The sequence below is a fragment of the Anneissia japonica genome, unplaced genomic scaffold (assembly GCF_011630105.1).
Source record: "Anneissia japonica isolate Jap-2015-1 unplaced genomic scaffold, ASM1163010v1 scaffold287688_len27633_cov164, whole genome shotgun sequence".
Lineage (NCBI taxonomy): Eukaryota > Metazoa > Echinodermata > Crinoidea > Comatulida > Comatulidae > Anneissia > Anneissia japonica.
Window position 1 is genome coordinate 17,231 of NW_022751481.1, and position 12,993 is coordinate 30,223.

Sequence of the window (12,993 nt, forward strand, 5' to 3'; positions counted from 1 at the left end):
TGCGTAAAACTAAAATTCATGCCAATATTTTTCCATGATTTATAATAATTGGAGTAATGCAAATGCATATTTTCTAAAAAAAGTCAGTTTTTAGTGAAATTTTGCCAGGAATGGGGCTTTAAAACAAAAAGTTTGGGAAACAAATTATAAAAAAAAAGTGTTGCCTTTTATTAAAGTATCACTGAAATGTGAAAGGAATACTGTAATCAACTGAATTCTACCTTAGCAGCGAATGCTTCTTTGTCAAAGAGTACTGTGCCATGTCTGCCATCTCCTGTTGTAGAAAATTTGAAGTCATGGTAAATATCAATACTATTTACATAGGCTCTTCTTTTTCCATCTTGGTTTCAGAGGTTGAAATAAAAACATTTTTTAATTTTTTTCCAACCATATAGTCTGTCTCTTATACACATCTAGATGTGTATAAGAGACAGAATGTATGAAGGGCACAGCAGCAGAGGTCATGAGCAAGCTAAATGGATAGAGGCTTGCAGCCACCTAGGACCCCTGGGGGGAGGACACAGAAGGGCAAGAAGGCTAAGCCCCCTGAAGGGTCAGTGGTCATGACATTCACATGCCTTGAGTAATTGATTTCCTATGTCCCATTCTAAATACATCTATAAAATGGAGGCCATTGGTTTGAAGTTTAAAAGAAAGAAAACATATATCCAGAAAAAAAAACATGTTACATGTCTATGGTCATGACATCACATCATGACCATATATAGGCACACCATGACCATATACTGCATAGGTACATCATGACCATATTTAGGCACATCATGGCTATATATAGGCCCATCATGGCTAGATGACATCACATCATGACCATATATAGGCACATCATGACCATATATAAGGACATCATGGCTAGATGACATCACATCATGACCATATATAGGCACATCATGACCATATATAGGCACATCATGGCTATATAATAGGCACATCATGGCTAGATGACATCACATCATGACCATACATAGGCACATCATGACCATATATAGGCACATCATGGCTATATATTTGATAGTCTGGACAGAGCTTTAGTATGAGTACTCTATTAATAACATCCTGATGATGATTATTATTATAATACAGTACCCCATTATAGCATGTAATTGGTAAGGGCACTTATGAAAAAGGAGGTTTCCTTCAAAACCTAAGATCTCCCTTGGCTTACAGGCTTGCTGACGCATTAGGCAACACTTCTTTTTACCTTGTTTAGCGAACCCACCACATACAGTACCAATAATAATAATGATGACTTGCTGCCATGTAAAAATTAAAATTTATAAAATCTTTTCTTTATTTTTACTACAGTATGCCCGCTGCTGCCTTGCAATATTCAAAAATAAGATATGATATTTCTTCCTAATTAAATAGATTTAAAACATTTAACGATCCCATTACTTCACTGTTTACATTCACAAATAAAATGTTATTATTATTTTCTCCTCCGTCTGGATATATTTGGCAAAAATATTTGCTAAATATCAAACCAAAATTATATTTTAATATTTTTTTCATCCTCCTCAGATGACGATCTTTAAAGCCCCATTCCCGGCAAAATTTCAGTTTTTAAGAAAAATCTAATTTTTGTATAATGTTATAAAGATTTATAAATATAATACGGAATTGCTAGTTTAACTGAATTTAGACATTCCTAAGAATGAAAAAAATGTAAAATAAGACTGAAATTTGATTTTTTGTGTTCCACACAAAAAATAAATGGGGATGATTTTTTCATGTTGATTTTGCGATAGGTCGTGAGAAGAAATATCGTAGGCGCCGAAAACATTAGCCTATTCAACGCTGCTAGGCTAGGCCTAACCTTACCTCGATTTAGGTTCGGTTATTACACATAAAAACGGCCGACATGATATTTTCCGTTGCTAGTATTGACACTTGTGAATATAATATTTCATAGGAATTATTTCAAATTGTTAAAAAACTGATTCTGACTGAGATTTTGACACTTAGACAAACATATCTCAGTCTAACCGAACGACCGCATTGTGCGAGATGCGAAGTACAAAAACTAATCTCATTAGAGAGGGCGCACTTTATTGACTGTATAAAGTATACATAAAAGCGAGAGTATTCCAGTGGATGAGATGTGTATAAGAGACAGTACGTACAGTACCTTGTTTAGCTGTAGTGCACAGCAAATTTTTTATTCTTTTGCGTAAAACTAAAATTCATGCCAATATTTTTCCATGATTTATAATAATTGGAGTAATGCAAATGCATATTTTCTAAAAAAAGTCAGTTTTTAGTGAAATTTTGCCAGGAATGGGGCTTTAAAACAAAAAGTTTGGGAAACAAATTATAAAAAAAAAGTGTTGCCTTTTATTAAAGTATCACTGAAATGTGAAAGGAATACTGTAATCAACTGAATTCTACCTTAGCAGCGAATGCTTCTTTGTCAAAGAGTACTGTGCCATGTCTGCCATCTCCTGTTGTAGAAAATTTGAAGTCATGGTAAATATCAATACTATTTACATAGGCTCTTCTTTTTCCATCTTGGTTTCAGAGGTTGAAATAAAAACATTTTTTAATTTTTTTCCAACCATATAGTGGTGTAGAATAGTCTTTTGTGATATGATCCTCCGTTATGGAGTTATGAATTTTTAGATAACATGAGTGAGGACAAGAATTTAGCCTCAAAGATTATCTTATTTCTGTTGGTTATGCACCACTGGCTTGCTTGGGATTGTAAAAAAAGGCGTATTAAAATGCTATTAGTCTTAGAAGGGGTAGCCTAGTAGCCTACTACTCTCTAGTACTAGCCCCAATAATGCCTAGCTTAACCAACCCGCTAACCTACGGCTAGGCGGCCAGGAAGTAGTATGGAGGCTAACTAGGCCTAGTTAGAACCATAGCCTACCTAGGCCTACTGTAGGCCCAAGCCCTAGCACAGAGAGTAGGCTGGGGGCCTAGGCTAGAGCCTACATACCCGCTAGAACTGGGCCTAGTAGTACAGTAGCTAGGGAGCTGCTGTACCCATGGTTGGGCTACATTATTACTTATCTTGTAAACGTGACCATAAGCTTTCGCATTTAAAAAAAAATATGAACACTTTACTAGTTTCCTCATAAGTACGTACAGAAGGCATTCAAAGAATAAAATGGTTTTCAAGCTGCAGTATAGCCTAGTAAATTATCATCTTGATATTCAACATGATGTTTGTCTTTCACTCTCGCACGCACACGCAGAGCACAGGCAGAGCAGATTGAACAGCGCCCTCTTGACGCACGAGTACATCAAATATCAATAAAAAACAACTTTGATCATTTTTTTTTTTCATATCTATTCTTTTTAAAATATTTCAAAAACAATGTTTTAACTTTGGTCTGGATGCTATATTATTGCTGTATTTGCAATATGATGTTATAATTGTTAGATGTTAAGCATGGACCTATTTCAACAGCTGTAATTGTAAATAGAACAATTGTTTCCTCATCTAGTGTAATCATTATTTGTTTTTGTTTTAGTTTTTTGATGTCTTTTATTGATCCTTTTTTATTCAAATTTTACTCTTGCAAATCTTTTGTACAGCAGTTAAAAAAGTTATATTTTTGTATTGTTATTTTTAATCATTTCTGACCAGTTTGAGAGCCAAAGTTTGTTTTTATAACTGTGGTCATTCCTTGCCATCTTGGATTTTGATTTGCATATTGTTTCATTGGCTAAGAATAAATAATTAAAAAAATAAATAAGTTTAAAAAATGTTCGCGCTTTTGTTTCGAAGGTTGCAACAAAGTATTTAAGTAAATTTAAATAAACTCAATCCAAGTTGAGTCTTTTTTTTTTCTATCAAATCAATGCCGTGCTGACGTGCACATAACCACATTGTTGCTTCAGGTAGACTTCTTAAGTTAGTAAACATTTCAGTAATCATGTTTTCAAATATTCGTAGTAAATATAAAATTTTCATAAGTAGGGGCCCTACATCGTAAAATAATTCATAGTCATCGCTCAAATTAATCGCTGTTGATGTATAGAAAATAATACTTAATTGTTAGCACGCTTTTTCTCATAATTTTAATAACAATAATAAAGGAAATCGCACTCGAATCGTGTATTATAGGTAATTCAGATGTTTGCGGGCAGAGATATATACTGGTATGTTGCTACAAAATCTGGCTGTACAGCGCTCTTTCTTTAAAAAATGGGTCATTTATGCCTCCGGACGACAACCCATGGGTCGCGACCCAAGTTTTGGTAGTGGGAGAATTTTTTGGGGTCGTCAGATCGCATCTTGGTCTAGAAAATTATATAAAACGTATGAGATTAATTAATTTGGTAAAATGTTAACTATTGTCTTCAATTTGTGTTAGGCCCTAATTGGCTGTTATCCGATGTTGATGAGCTTGATAAAACATCGCTATGCGCCAACAGTCTACTCAGCCTGAGTCCACTAATCTTAGTACTGTTTGTGTTTCAAAATACACAAAAATATTTGTTTTGGTGATAACGTATTAGGAAATTTAGTGTCACTAATTCAAAACCTCGGCTCCTAATTTGTCTACTCTTGAGGGCAATTTACGCTTTAGTAACTGTTAAATTAGTGGGCAGTACGGTATAAAATCAAGACATGACAAAGGAGCTAGCAACCAATGTCAGAATTAACACAAATCAGAGAAAAAAGAAAAAAAAAAAAAAAAGATCGAAATCAGAATATCATGAAAAATAAAATTGAAATGATGCTTTAGGTTATTATTTGGTTTAATAAGTACCGTAGGGGTCCAAAACGTGTCCCCTTAATAGGGGTGTCCCTCCCCTTTATATAAAAAAATATATTTAGCTTATTATTGGAGGAATGCATAGCATGAATGTGATTCAAAAATATAAGAACACATGCAGTAGGCCTATACTGATGTTCACACCAAATAGAGGCAGAATATATTTGACCATTTGGTACACCAAGAAATTCAGAAAGTGTCCGATTAATAAGGGTGTGCCCTTCATATTAGTTGTCCCCCTCCCCCAATCCCCATCTGTTCACTGAAAGTGTCGATCACCTTAAGGGTGTCCAAAACTAGGGGATCTACTGTATTACATTGGCCGTATATTTTGTATCTTGGACGCCATTTGGTAACCGTGGTTTGGGTCGTGGAAAGCTATGTCAGAACATTCTGGGTCCTAGGAGTAATCAACAATTTTCAGGCATCTTCTTGACTTATGAAATTCCATTGCGGACGAAAAGTGAGAGGACCACCCCCTCCTAACAATATGTGGGGAGACGTGTCCCCTGCTCATGATCTGTGCTCATGGGTGCATAAGAATGCACATTACTTCAGCCTCAACATGGTTGTGGCTGAGATGCGAACATTTTGAGAATATCGACCTCTTATTACCAATTTAACAATTATTTTTCGTAATACAATTTAGAGGGCACGATCGCACCGTCTGCACCCCTGCATCTGCCCAAGCTCTCCCACTCTTTGAAAATTGACTAAATAAACATTTGAAACCCCTAAATTATAAAATTTGTCAGGGGGCCCTGGACCACTTTTGAAAGATTTTGAGTAATTCCCGACACGCCCACTTTGCTCTGGTTGGGGACATGGGAACCTCCCTGTCGGGCAATTCCTGGAGCTGCTACTGTTTCACAACCCATTAAGCACATTTATCTGGAGGTCGTGGGTTCAAGTCTACCCATATATACTTGCAACATTCTTTTCCAAAGTATTTTTGGATGTGTAGAGTATACTGCAAAAGAGTATGCGAGATCAGCATAAGATAATTTACTAAGTTACACCTGTCTCTTATACACATCTAGATGTGTATAAGAGACAGATTTTGCCAGGAATGGGGCTTTAGGCTGCAAGTATGGGTGTGTGTTTGGCTATTTGTTGTCTGTGGGGTTTGTCTGTGTTTCGCTGTGTTGTTGTTTTTGGTGTGTACTGTATGTTTTCTGCTATTATTTGGCAATGTTTTTTTAGACTATGTATTTGTAGATATTTGCCAGTGTATATAGCAGATATCTTTACCTCTGTGTGAATACATACTTGTGCATGGCACTGTATATAAAGTGCAAGCTTTTGTTGTGTTATTTGTTTTCGTGTTGGGATTCAATATTTCAATATTATGTCAACATCAGGATTTAAATACATAAAGTATGTATTATACTTTCTTATCTGAGATAAATCAGTGGACCTTTCGGTTTTTATATACACGTTAAGAAAAAGTTGACATTAATGTTTTCAGTATATTTTGTATTCAATAACTACGGTCCAGGATGACAACATCAAATATAGGCAGTTTGGATGATCGAAAGGCGAGCAAAATATAATTTCTTAATTAAAAAGTGTCCTTATGTGGTACTGTGGTGTATGTAACCATGGTAAAATTATATTCTGGTGTCATTTTTTTTATTGCGCTGTGATCTTTAAAATGTTCCTTTACACCTTTGCTTCAATTTTTTCATATTTGTTCTGGTAGTATGACTCAAGTTCTTCCTTTATATCTATTCGTTCAAGTTTGTTCAGTGCTTCACTAATTGTTTTGAGATGATTTACTTTAGCTTCCTGTCTTTCTCGCCACTGAACCAACATTTCAATATAGGCGTCTACAATTGGTGGTGAAAAGTCTGATTTAAATCCATTTATTTCATGTTTCTCCATACCAAGGTAGATGCCGAAATTTGTCAAATCATTGCCATCAAGTTTGTCAGAGATAAACACCATGTCAATATCATCTAAGCGACCTGCAATAGAACACATACATTTCCATTAATACTGTATAGACAAATCCTTTTAGACATAGGCGTAGATTGGGGGGGGGGATATATCCCCCAATATTTGACAAGGGGGTATGGTCCCTTGTATCAACCCCCCCAATATTTTGACTATGTGCAGGATAAAATGGAGCTTTACACACTTCAAAAGACTGTCACAGAAATAAAGATATAGATATGCCATATTTTTAATTGTAAATTTTATTTTCATTTTGATCAAAATTTCAAAAAAGTAGTCATCAAATTGCACCAATTTATTTTGCAAAAACAAGGTTTCCAGCTTCAGAGGGGGCACATCCCCTGTCGGCACAAGCGCACACATTGGCGCTTAACACGTCAATCATCCCCCCCAATAAAAAATACTTTTCTACGCCACTGCTTTTAGAAAAGGTGTGCTCTATTATTTAAACAGATATTCATAAAATGAACAGCAAATCTGCTTCATCAAAATATTTTCCCAATTATAAATCATAAAGATACTAAGCGAGAGATCAGTGGTCTAATAGTGGTTAAGATACCAGGATGTCATGGATTCGATTCCCACTTGAATTACTTGCAAGATTTTTTTCTCACAAGTATTTGGGGATGCACTACGTGTACAAGGAGTTCTCAACTATATTATAACAGGGGTCAAGTTTGTAGAACAAATCAATTTAGAGGGTACATTGATCATGCAAGTGTGTAAAGTGACCAAGTTAGGAGAAAATAATGTTGGAATATATTTATTTGCATAAAACAGCATAAAACGTGATGCATCGGGATTGTTTCTCAGGATGTGTGAAAATGGTAACACATTTAGAGAATAGCAGTATTTTTGTATTAGATTTTCACTAACCTTGCACAATAGATATTGAGTAACCCACATTTATGGCCTTGAACCCAGGCTACACTTAATACACTATAATGTTATCTGGATAGGCAAAATTAATATTTTTTATTTTTTATTTGACGACCTAGTCATTCGCTGGACGACAAGGGGTCTAGGCCTGTCCGAACAGCCACTGGACCACATAACGTGATGCAAGGGATGTAATGATTCTCAGCAAGTGCAAAATGGCAACAGATTTTCACTAACCTTGCCCTTGCGTTTGAATTTGCGGCAGATTTATCTGAGTTGGTGCAACTTCTGCCTCGTCACTGTAACCATGCCTTTCACATACACGTTGTGCAAGTCCAACAAACTTCTGTTGTCTCAAAGCATTCACCATGATTGGTACTTGTTGGCACTTTGATTGGTCATCCCTCCAAGTAACCAGCAATTCCATGATGCGGTCTTCAACCAGTCTGTTGTTTTTTGCTATCTTTTTTATATCGGTCCATTTGAGTCCAAGACGCACTCCCAGTCTCCTCCATGATTCGGGATCCAGTTTGTCACAGATGAACAGCAAATCTTGATCATTACAACATTTTCCTAATTAGAAAACATAGATGATATGCAATGAATAAAAAACAATTGTAACTGACATCTGTTGTTACTATGTGTTAGTTTATGTGTTAACAAAATAGAAACAAGCTGTAGAAAAAAGGGTTTCCAATACGATTTTTGAACTCCTTGAGGTACTTACCTGCTTCCTGAGTGTCAAGATTTTCATTGCCAATTTCACTTTCAAATAATTCTTTAGCTAGTTTCCTGAGCTTATGTTGTTTCAGAGCAGTGCACAGCATTTTACGTTGATGAATATCATTACTGAGGTTGCTCTTCCAGTAATTCATCATATTTTCAATCTTATACCTCTCACTACAACTCACCTTCATGTTTGGCTAAGGACAGAATTTCGTCGCCGAGATCACCACTGAATAATTCCCCAGCTAGTCTCTTGTATTTGTGTTGCCTCAAAGCAATGCACAACACTTTCAGTTGATGCGTTTCATTTTTGACATTGTTCCTCCAATACTCCATCATATTAGCGATAGCTTTTTGTGAGTCCCGCTGTTCTTCAGTCCAAAACCGTTTAACTCTAGCCCATGAAAGACCTAAACGGACACCAAAACCTTTCCAGCTGTTGTTCATTTCCTCAGATACAGTCGTAATTACGGCGTCATCTACAAAACCTAAAGCAACCATGGCAAAATTGAAGCATCATATCATATAGAAACGTACCATTATTAGGCAGTACACTCCACAGCCTCAATGCTTGCAAAATAATTACCATTGTTTACATGAAATTGCCTTCAAACCTGTAGGTCTATTTTAACATTCTGTCAACTTACCCTGTCTCTTATACACATCTAGATGTGTATAAGAGACAGCCTGTGTGTTTTATGTGCTTAATGTTCCAAATAGCAAAATGATATTTCTTTTATATACAGTACTTAATTTTTTTTTAAAATAATGATATGGCGGTGGTATTGGTACAAATGACGACGATGACGATGATGATGATGATAATAATGATGATGGATGATAATGATAATGATGGTGTAAAAGTTGCAATTAAAAATATGTAGAAGCCTTTATAGTAAAAATAGAGAAATATATACAGAATTGCAAGAAATAGACAACAAAACTAATACTAACATTATTTAAATTATGATTAATATTATGAGATGTAATATGCCAACTAGATTTTCTAGTCAATGGCTACCAATAACCTGTCTCTTATACACATCTAGATGTGTATAAGAGACAGTATCATAATATTATATATAAGCCTATTGTGTGTATCAAGGAAAATCTGTATTTCCACGACAGCAAATATTACTTCTTTCTTTTTTTGTCAATATTAACATTGTTTACGGGGATAATTTAAGAGCGATTGTTTTGTGTTTTTGAAAACAAATCAGTCAAAATCTTTATTTTTTTTCTCAATACTGATATATTTGTTTTCTCAGTTAGCTGTAACACGACATGATGATTACAGTTTATTGATTAATACTAAACTAAAATTATTCAAATGCAGGATGAGATTGACAGAAGTGAGAAAGAACAAACTAAACGCTAATTTTCAGGTAGCTCAAAAGCTATTAGGTAATAAGCCCTCCCCCACCAAGCTATACCTCCTTTCGCACAGGGATGGATCCAGCGGGGGAGCCACGGGCCCGTCTCCCCATCCCTGTCAGTTCTGCCGAAAAATAAAAAAGAGAGAAAAAAATTGAGAAGACTTAAAGGAAGAAAGAGGGGGAAAATAAGTGTACCCATGAGTTCAGTGGCGAATCCAGCAGTGGGCGAAATAGAATACAACGCATATCCCCGATGCCGAAATTTTTCAACGATTTCATAAATCAGTATGGAAAAAAGGCCAAAAGACGGAGACCTCAGACGGAGTTTTCAGCCATTATTACAGAATATAGCACTCAGGTTTTTAGAACAGCTTTCTATGATCAGTGGTGTAACGCCTATGCACTGACGTGCGACGGTCTGCAGGGCCACTGATCCATAGGGGCACCTTTGGTATCCCTACCCATGGATCAGTAGGCCTAGTGACCTCGCTCTACCCTGGGCCAAAAAGGGTTTGTTGATGCGTAACAGCACAATATGTCTCTGCCATCGACCCAACCATGGGACTGAAGTGGATATGGACTACCTATGGCACGTTCCCACCCCACATCAGAATTGACAAGATCAGCAATTTCACTTTTCTATATTTTTGCAGGTTTGTTTTCTCCAAATATTTATTCCAGTTTTGTCCTGTTCTGTTGTCCTGCAAAGTGTATAGACACTAGACAATGCTATATCCGCTATGCAAGTGCACAATTTACCTTGTTGTTGCACGTCATCTTCAAATAGTCGGCGGTAGCGTGTCACTTCCATTCCATTGCTTCCACATGGCAACACATCCATGTTAAATTGGCGCACAATATGCATGTGAGCGTCCCTACAATCGCAAGCAATGTACCTTGTTAATTCCACGCCCCTTGCACCGCTCTGACAAATCTTTAGTTCTCTTTCGAGGAATGTCAACACCTGTAGCAAATAGAAAACTGATCGTAAATCTACTATGTCAATGACATGATTGATACATCATTACATTAAAAAAAAACCTGATTCCTTAAGTGTTTCAAGTCATTGATAGTACCTTCTTACACACTCTCGGCGATGGTTCATTTTCCTGGGTAAGCTGAGCGGCATTGAAAATATTTCGTCTGATGATTGTTGTCTGCAAAACAAAAATAAGCCTCAGTCATAAACAATCTTCAGTAAAGTATCAGACATGCTATTTGATACTCAAGTGCTTGTGGTTCTGTTTTTTTATGGGTGTGTGTGTGTGCTTGATGTTCCAAATAGCAAAATGGTATTTCTTTTATATACATACTTAATTTTTATTATTGTTGTTTATTAAGGTATTGATGATGATGGCGGTGGTATTGGTACAAATGACGACGATGATGATGATAATAATGATGATGGACGATAATGAAAATGATGGTGTAAAAATTGCAATTAAAAATATGTAGAAGCCTTTATAGTAAAAATAGAGAAATAGTCAACAAAATAGATAACAAAACTAATACTAACATCATTTAAATTATGTATTGCAAATTTCGAATATAACATTCCATAATCTACCATTATGAATAAACTTGTCATTTATATTCAAAGTATACCGTTAAGCGGCAGAGATAAATAATATTAAATTGCACTAATTACCTTAAACATACGACGATGCTTGATTGAGGCTACACTCAAAACCACGAGGTGAAATTCATCGATATTCACCTCCACATGCTCATAAGATAATGTAGGCTCAACGTCTTTTACTTGGAATCTCTCAATGAACTTAGTTACTCCACGCTGGAAAACATCGTCAGGTAGATAGTTGCCAAAGTCATGAAAGATGGAAATTGCGCAAATCCCGTAATCCTTAGTTTGTGTGGCATGTATTCGTTTAGGCTTCAAGCGCGAAAGAACGTAGAAAATACGTTCACCACCCTGAAAAACAGGAAACACTGTACATTAAAAATTGTCAAATATACAAAAGAAAAAATAATAAATAAAAAAAGAAACCATTTGAAACAAATTAATGACACGCTTATGATGATTATAATTTGCTTTTATCAACTGATTAGATAAAGCATATAGCCTATTAGAACAAAGAGAAAACAGAATATATTGAAAAAAATATATACCATTGTAATGTTTTTCTCACACACCAGCCCAAACTTCTGCATGAGAGATACGAAGAAGTCAAACGTCTCATCTGAAAATTTGAACTCCTTCCATAGGTGCCTTAACAAATGCTCCTCTAGGATCCCCTTGTCCAATCTCCTCCAGGCTTCTCTGTGCATTGGTTTCTGAAATATAATAATTTTAGCTCAGAATCCTGCTATGCTTTTATAGTCTACAAAGATATATCGCTTTTGAAAGAAGGAATAAATAAATGTAAAATTATGTAAAGTTGAGCTTACCATAAACTTTGGATCAATAACGGTGATTATTGTTTTAAACATGTCAACTAATTTCATCACATCTAAAACAACAATATCCCTCAAGGCTTTGTCATCAGGAAAGTAAAGAATCTCACCAAGGTCGTGTAAATACTCAAGCAGCACCCTTTGAGCGTCTTGTTTGACCCCACACCGCTCAACCAAAGCAATCACCTGATTAAAAAAAACACACACACAACCACAATTTTAATAATTTTAAAACAAGTGTAAAAAGAGATACCGGAACTTAAACTGACAAAGACGGTATATTCACAGGTCAGTGACAAGTTTATTAAATTTTCACTGGAAGATAATACTTGACAGTAATTAAGTTCACTTTTAGGGTGTTTTTGTCTGTTCTTCTGTGCTTGTTTCTTGTTGTTTCTGTTCTTGTTTAGTATAAGATTAAAGTTTTAATGAAATGAAATAATAATTAGACTTATATAGCGCTTAGTGCCAACAAGGCAATCTAAGCGCTTCACATTAATAACCCCTCCCTCCACTCCCTGTCATTGTATCAAGCACATATGGTACACATGGCTGGGGAGAATTCCATAATGTTGCAGCTGTAATCAGCGCATTTTGTGTTTGAGCCTACCACCAGGTACCCAATTGTACTCCTGGGTGGACAGACACAAACATAGTACATTGCCTAGACGCAAGCGAAATGCACAGCGAGAGATTGAAAAGCCGACCTCAAGGTCGGAGGAACAGAACCATAACCGTTGCGCCAAATCGCACTTTCTGTAAATAATCAAATGTCTACCTTCTTGGTTGGTAGATAAATATGCTTTACTTTCAACTTCTGGATTTCCTGTAGAACAAGCAACCATTTTAAAGGTAGTTTTCTAACCATCTTCTTTGCGAACTTTAATATTTGGTCC

General features: G+C 35.9%; 3 protein-coding genes across 9 annotated transcripts in view; all 3 read right to left on the reverse strand.

Annotated features, from left to right (window-relative positions):
- The window catches only part of LOC117121748 (probable serine/threonine-protein kinase pats1), a 12,532-nt gene extending 9,326 nt beyond the window's left edge, over positions 1 to 3,206 (reverse strand). The window contains exons 1-2 of one of the 5 annotated variants that reach the window (XM_033267045.1): positions 3,110 to 3,206; positions 2,407 to 2,459 (exon numbers count right to left, since the gene is read on the reverse strand). Coding sequence is in view for 2 of the 5 variants with exons in the window: in XM_033267042.1 (XP_033122933.1) it covers positions 2,407 to 2,459; positions 3,034 to 3,118 (138 nt within the window). In the remaining 3 variants the exon portion in view is untranslated. Of the gene's footprint in view, positions 1 to 221; positions 367 to 2,406; positions 2,460 to 3,033 lie in introns of those variants that run through there. The other 4 variants (XM_033267042.1, XM_033267041.1, XM_033267043.1 and 1 more) reach the window with 4 other exon arrangements.
- Positions 3,207 to 6,076: 2,870 nt separating this feature from the next.
- LOC117121746 lies at positions 6,077 to 8,844 on the reverse strand. Its single transcript, XM_033267037.1, has 3 exons — positions 8,495 to 8,844; positions 7,821 to 8,156; positions 6,077 to 6,715 (listed from the first exon to the last, which is right to left on the reverse strand). Exons 1-3 carry the CDS (start codon positions 8,808 to 8,810, stop codon positions 6,411 to 6,413), a joined length of 957 nt encoding a protein of 318 aa, XP_033122928.1. The 5' UTR covers positions 8,811 to 8,844; the 3' UTR covers positions 6,077 to 6,410.
- An 877-nt stretch (positions 8,845 to 9,721) lies between these two features.
- Positions 9,722 to 12,980, reverse strand: LOC117121747. 3 transcript variants are annotated; one of them, XM_033267040.1, is made up of 7 exons: positions 12,876 to 12,980; positions 12,092 to 12,283; positions 11,813 to 11,977; positions 11,334 to 11,615; positions 10,762 to 10,842; positions 10,445 to 10,649; positions 9,722 to 9,807 (listed from the first exon to the last, which is right to left on the reverse strand). In XM_033267040.1, the coding sequence occupies exons 1-7, from the start codon at positions 12,963 to 12,965 to the stop codon at positions 9,737 to 9,739; spliced, it is 1,086 nt and encodes a 361-aa protein (XP_033122931.1). In that variant the 5' UTR covers positions 12,966 to 12,980; the 3' UTR covers positions 9,722 to 9,736. The 3 variants fall into 3 exon arrangements, with proteins under 3 accessions (XP_033122931.1, XP_033122930.1, XP_033122929.1); XM_033267039.1 differs by lacking the exon at positions 9,722 to 9,807 and having other exon boundaries at positions 9,906 to 10,649; positions 11,334 to 11,616; positions 11,820 to 11,977; XM_033267038.1 differs by lacking the exon at positions 9,722 to 9,807 and having other exon boundaries at positions 10,067 to 10,649.
- Positions 12,981 to 12,993: the final 13 nt, after the last annotated feature.

Bases quoted from the DNA above. Each gene is read 5' to 3' on its own strand.
- LOC117121746 (XM_033267037.1), bottom strand. From the start codon at position 8,810: ATGGTTGCTTTAGGTTTTGTAGATGACGCCGTAATTACGACTGTATCT. The intron at 8,157-8,494 runs GTGAGTTGTAGT...TTTTCTAATTAG, and splicing joins GTCCTTAGCCAAACATGAAG to GAAAATGTTGTAATGATCAA. The intron at 6,716-7,820 runs GTTAGTGAAAAT...GTTCTATTGCAG, and splicing joins AATTCAAACGCAAGGGCAAG to GTCGCTTAGATGATATTGAC.
- LOC117121747 (XM_033267038.1), bottom strand. From the start codon at position 12,965: ATGGTTAGAAAACTACCTTTAAAATGGTTGCTTGTTCTACAGGAAATC. The intron at 10,843-11,333 runs GTAATTAGTGCA...TTTGTTTTGCAG, and splicing joins AGCATCGTCGTATGTTTAAG to ACAACAATCATCAGACGAAA. The intron at 10,650-10,761 runs GTACTATCAATG...TATTTGCTACAG, and splicing joins CGCCGAGAGTGTGTAAGAAG to GTGTTGACATTCCTCGAAAG.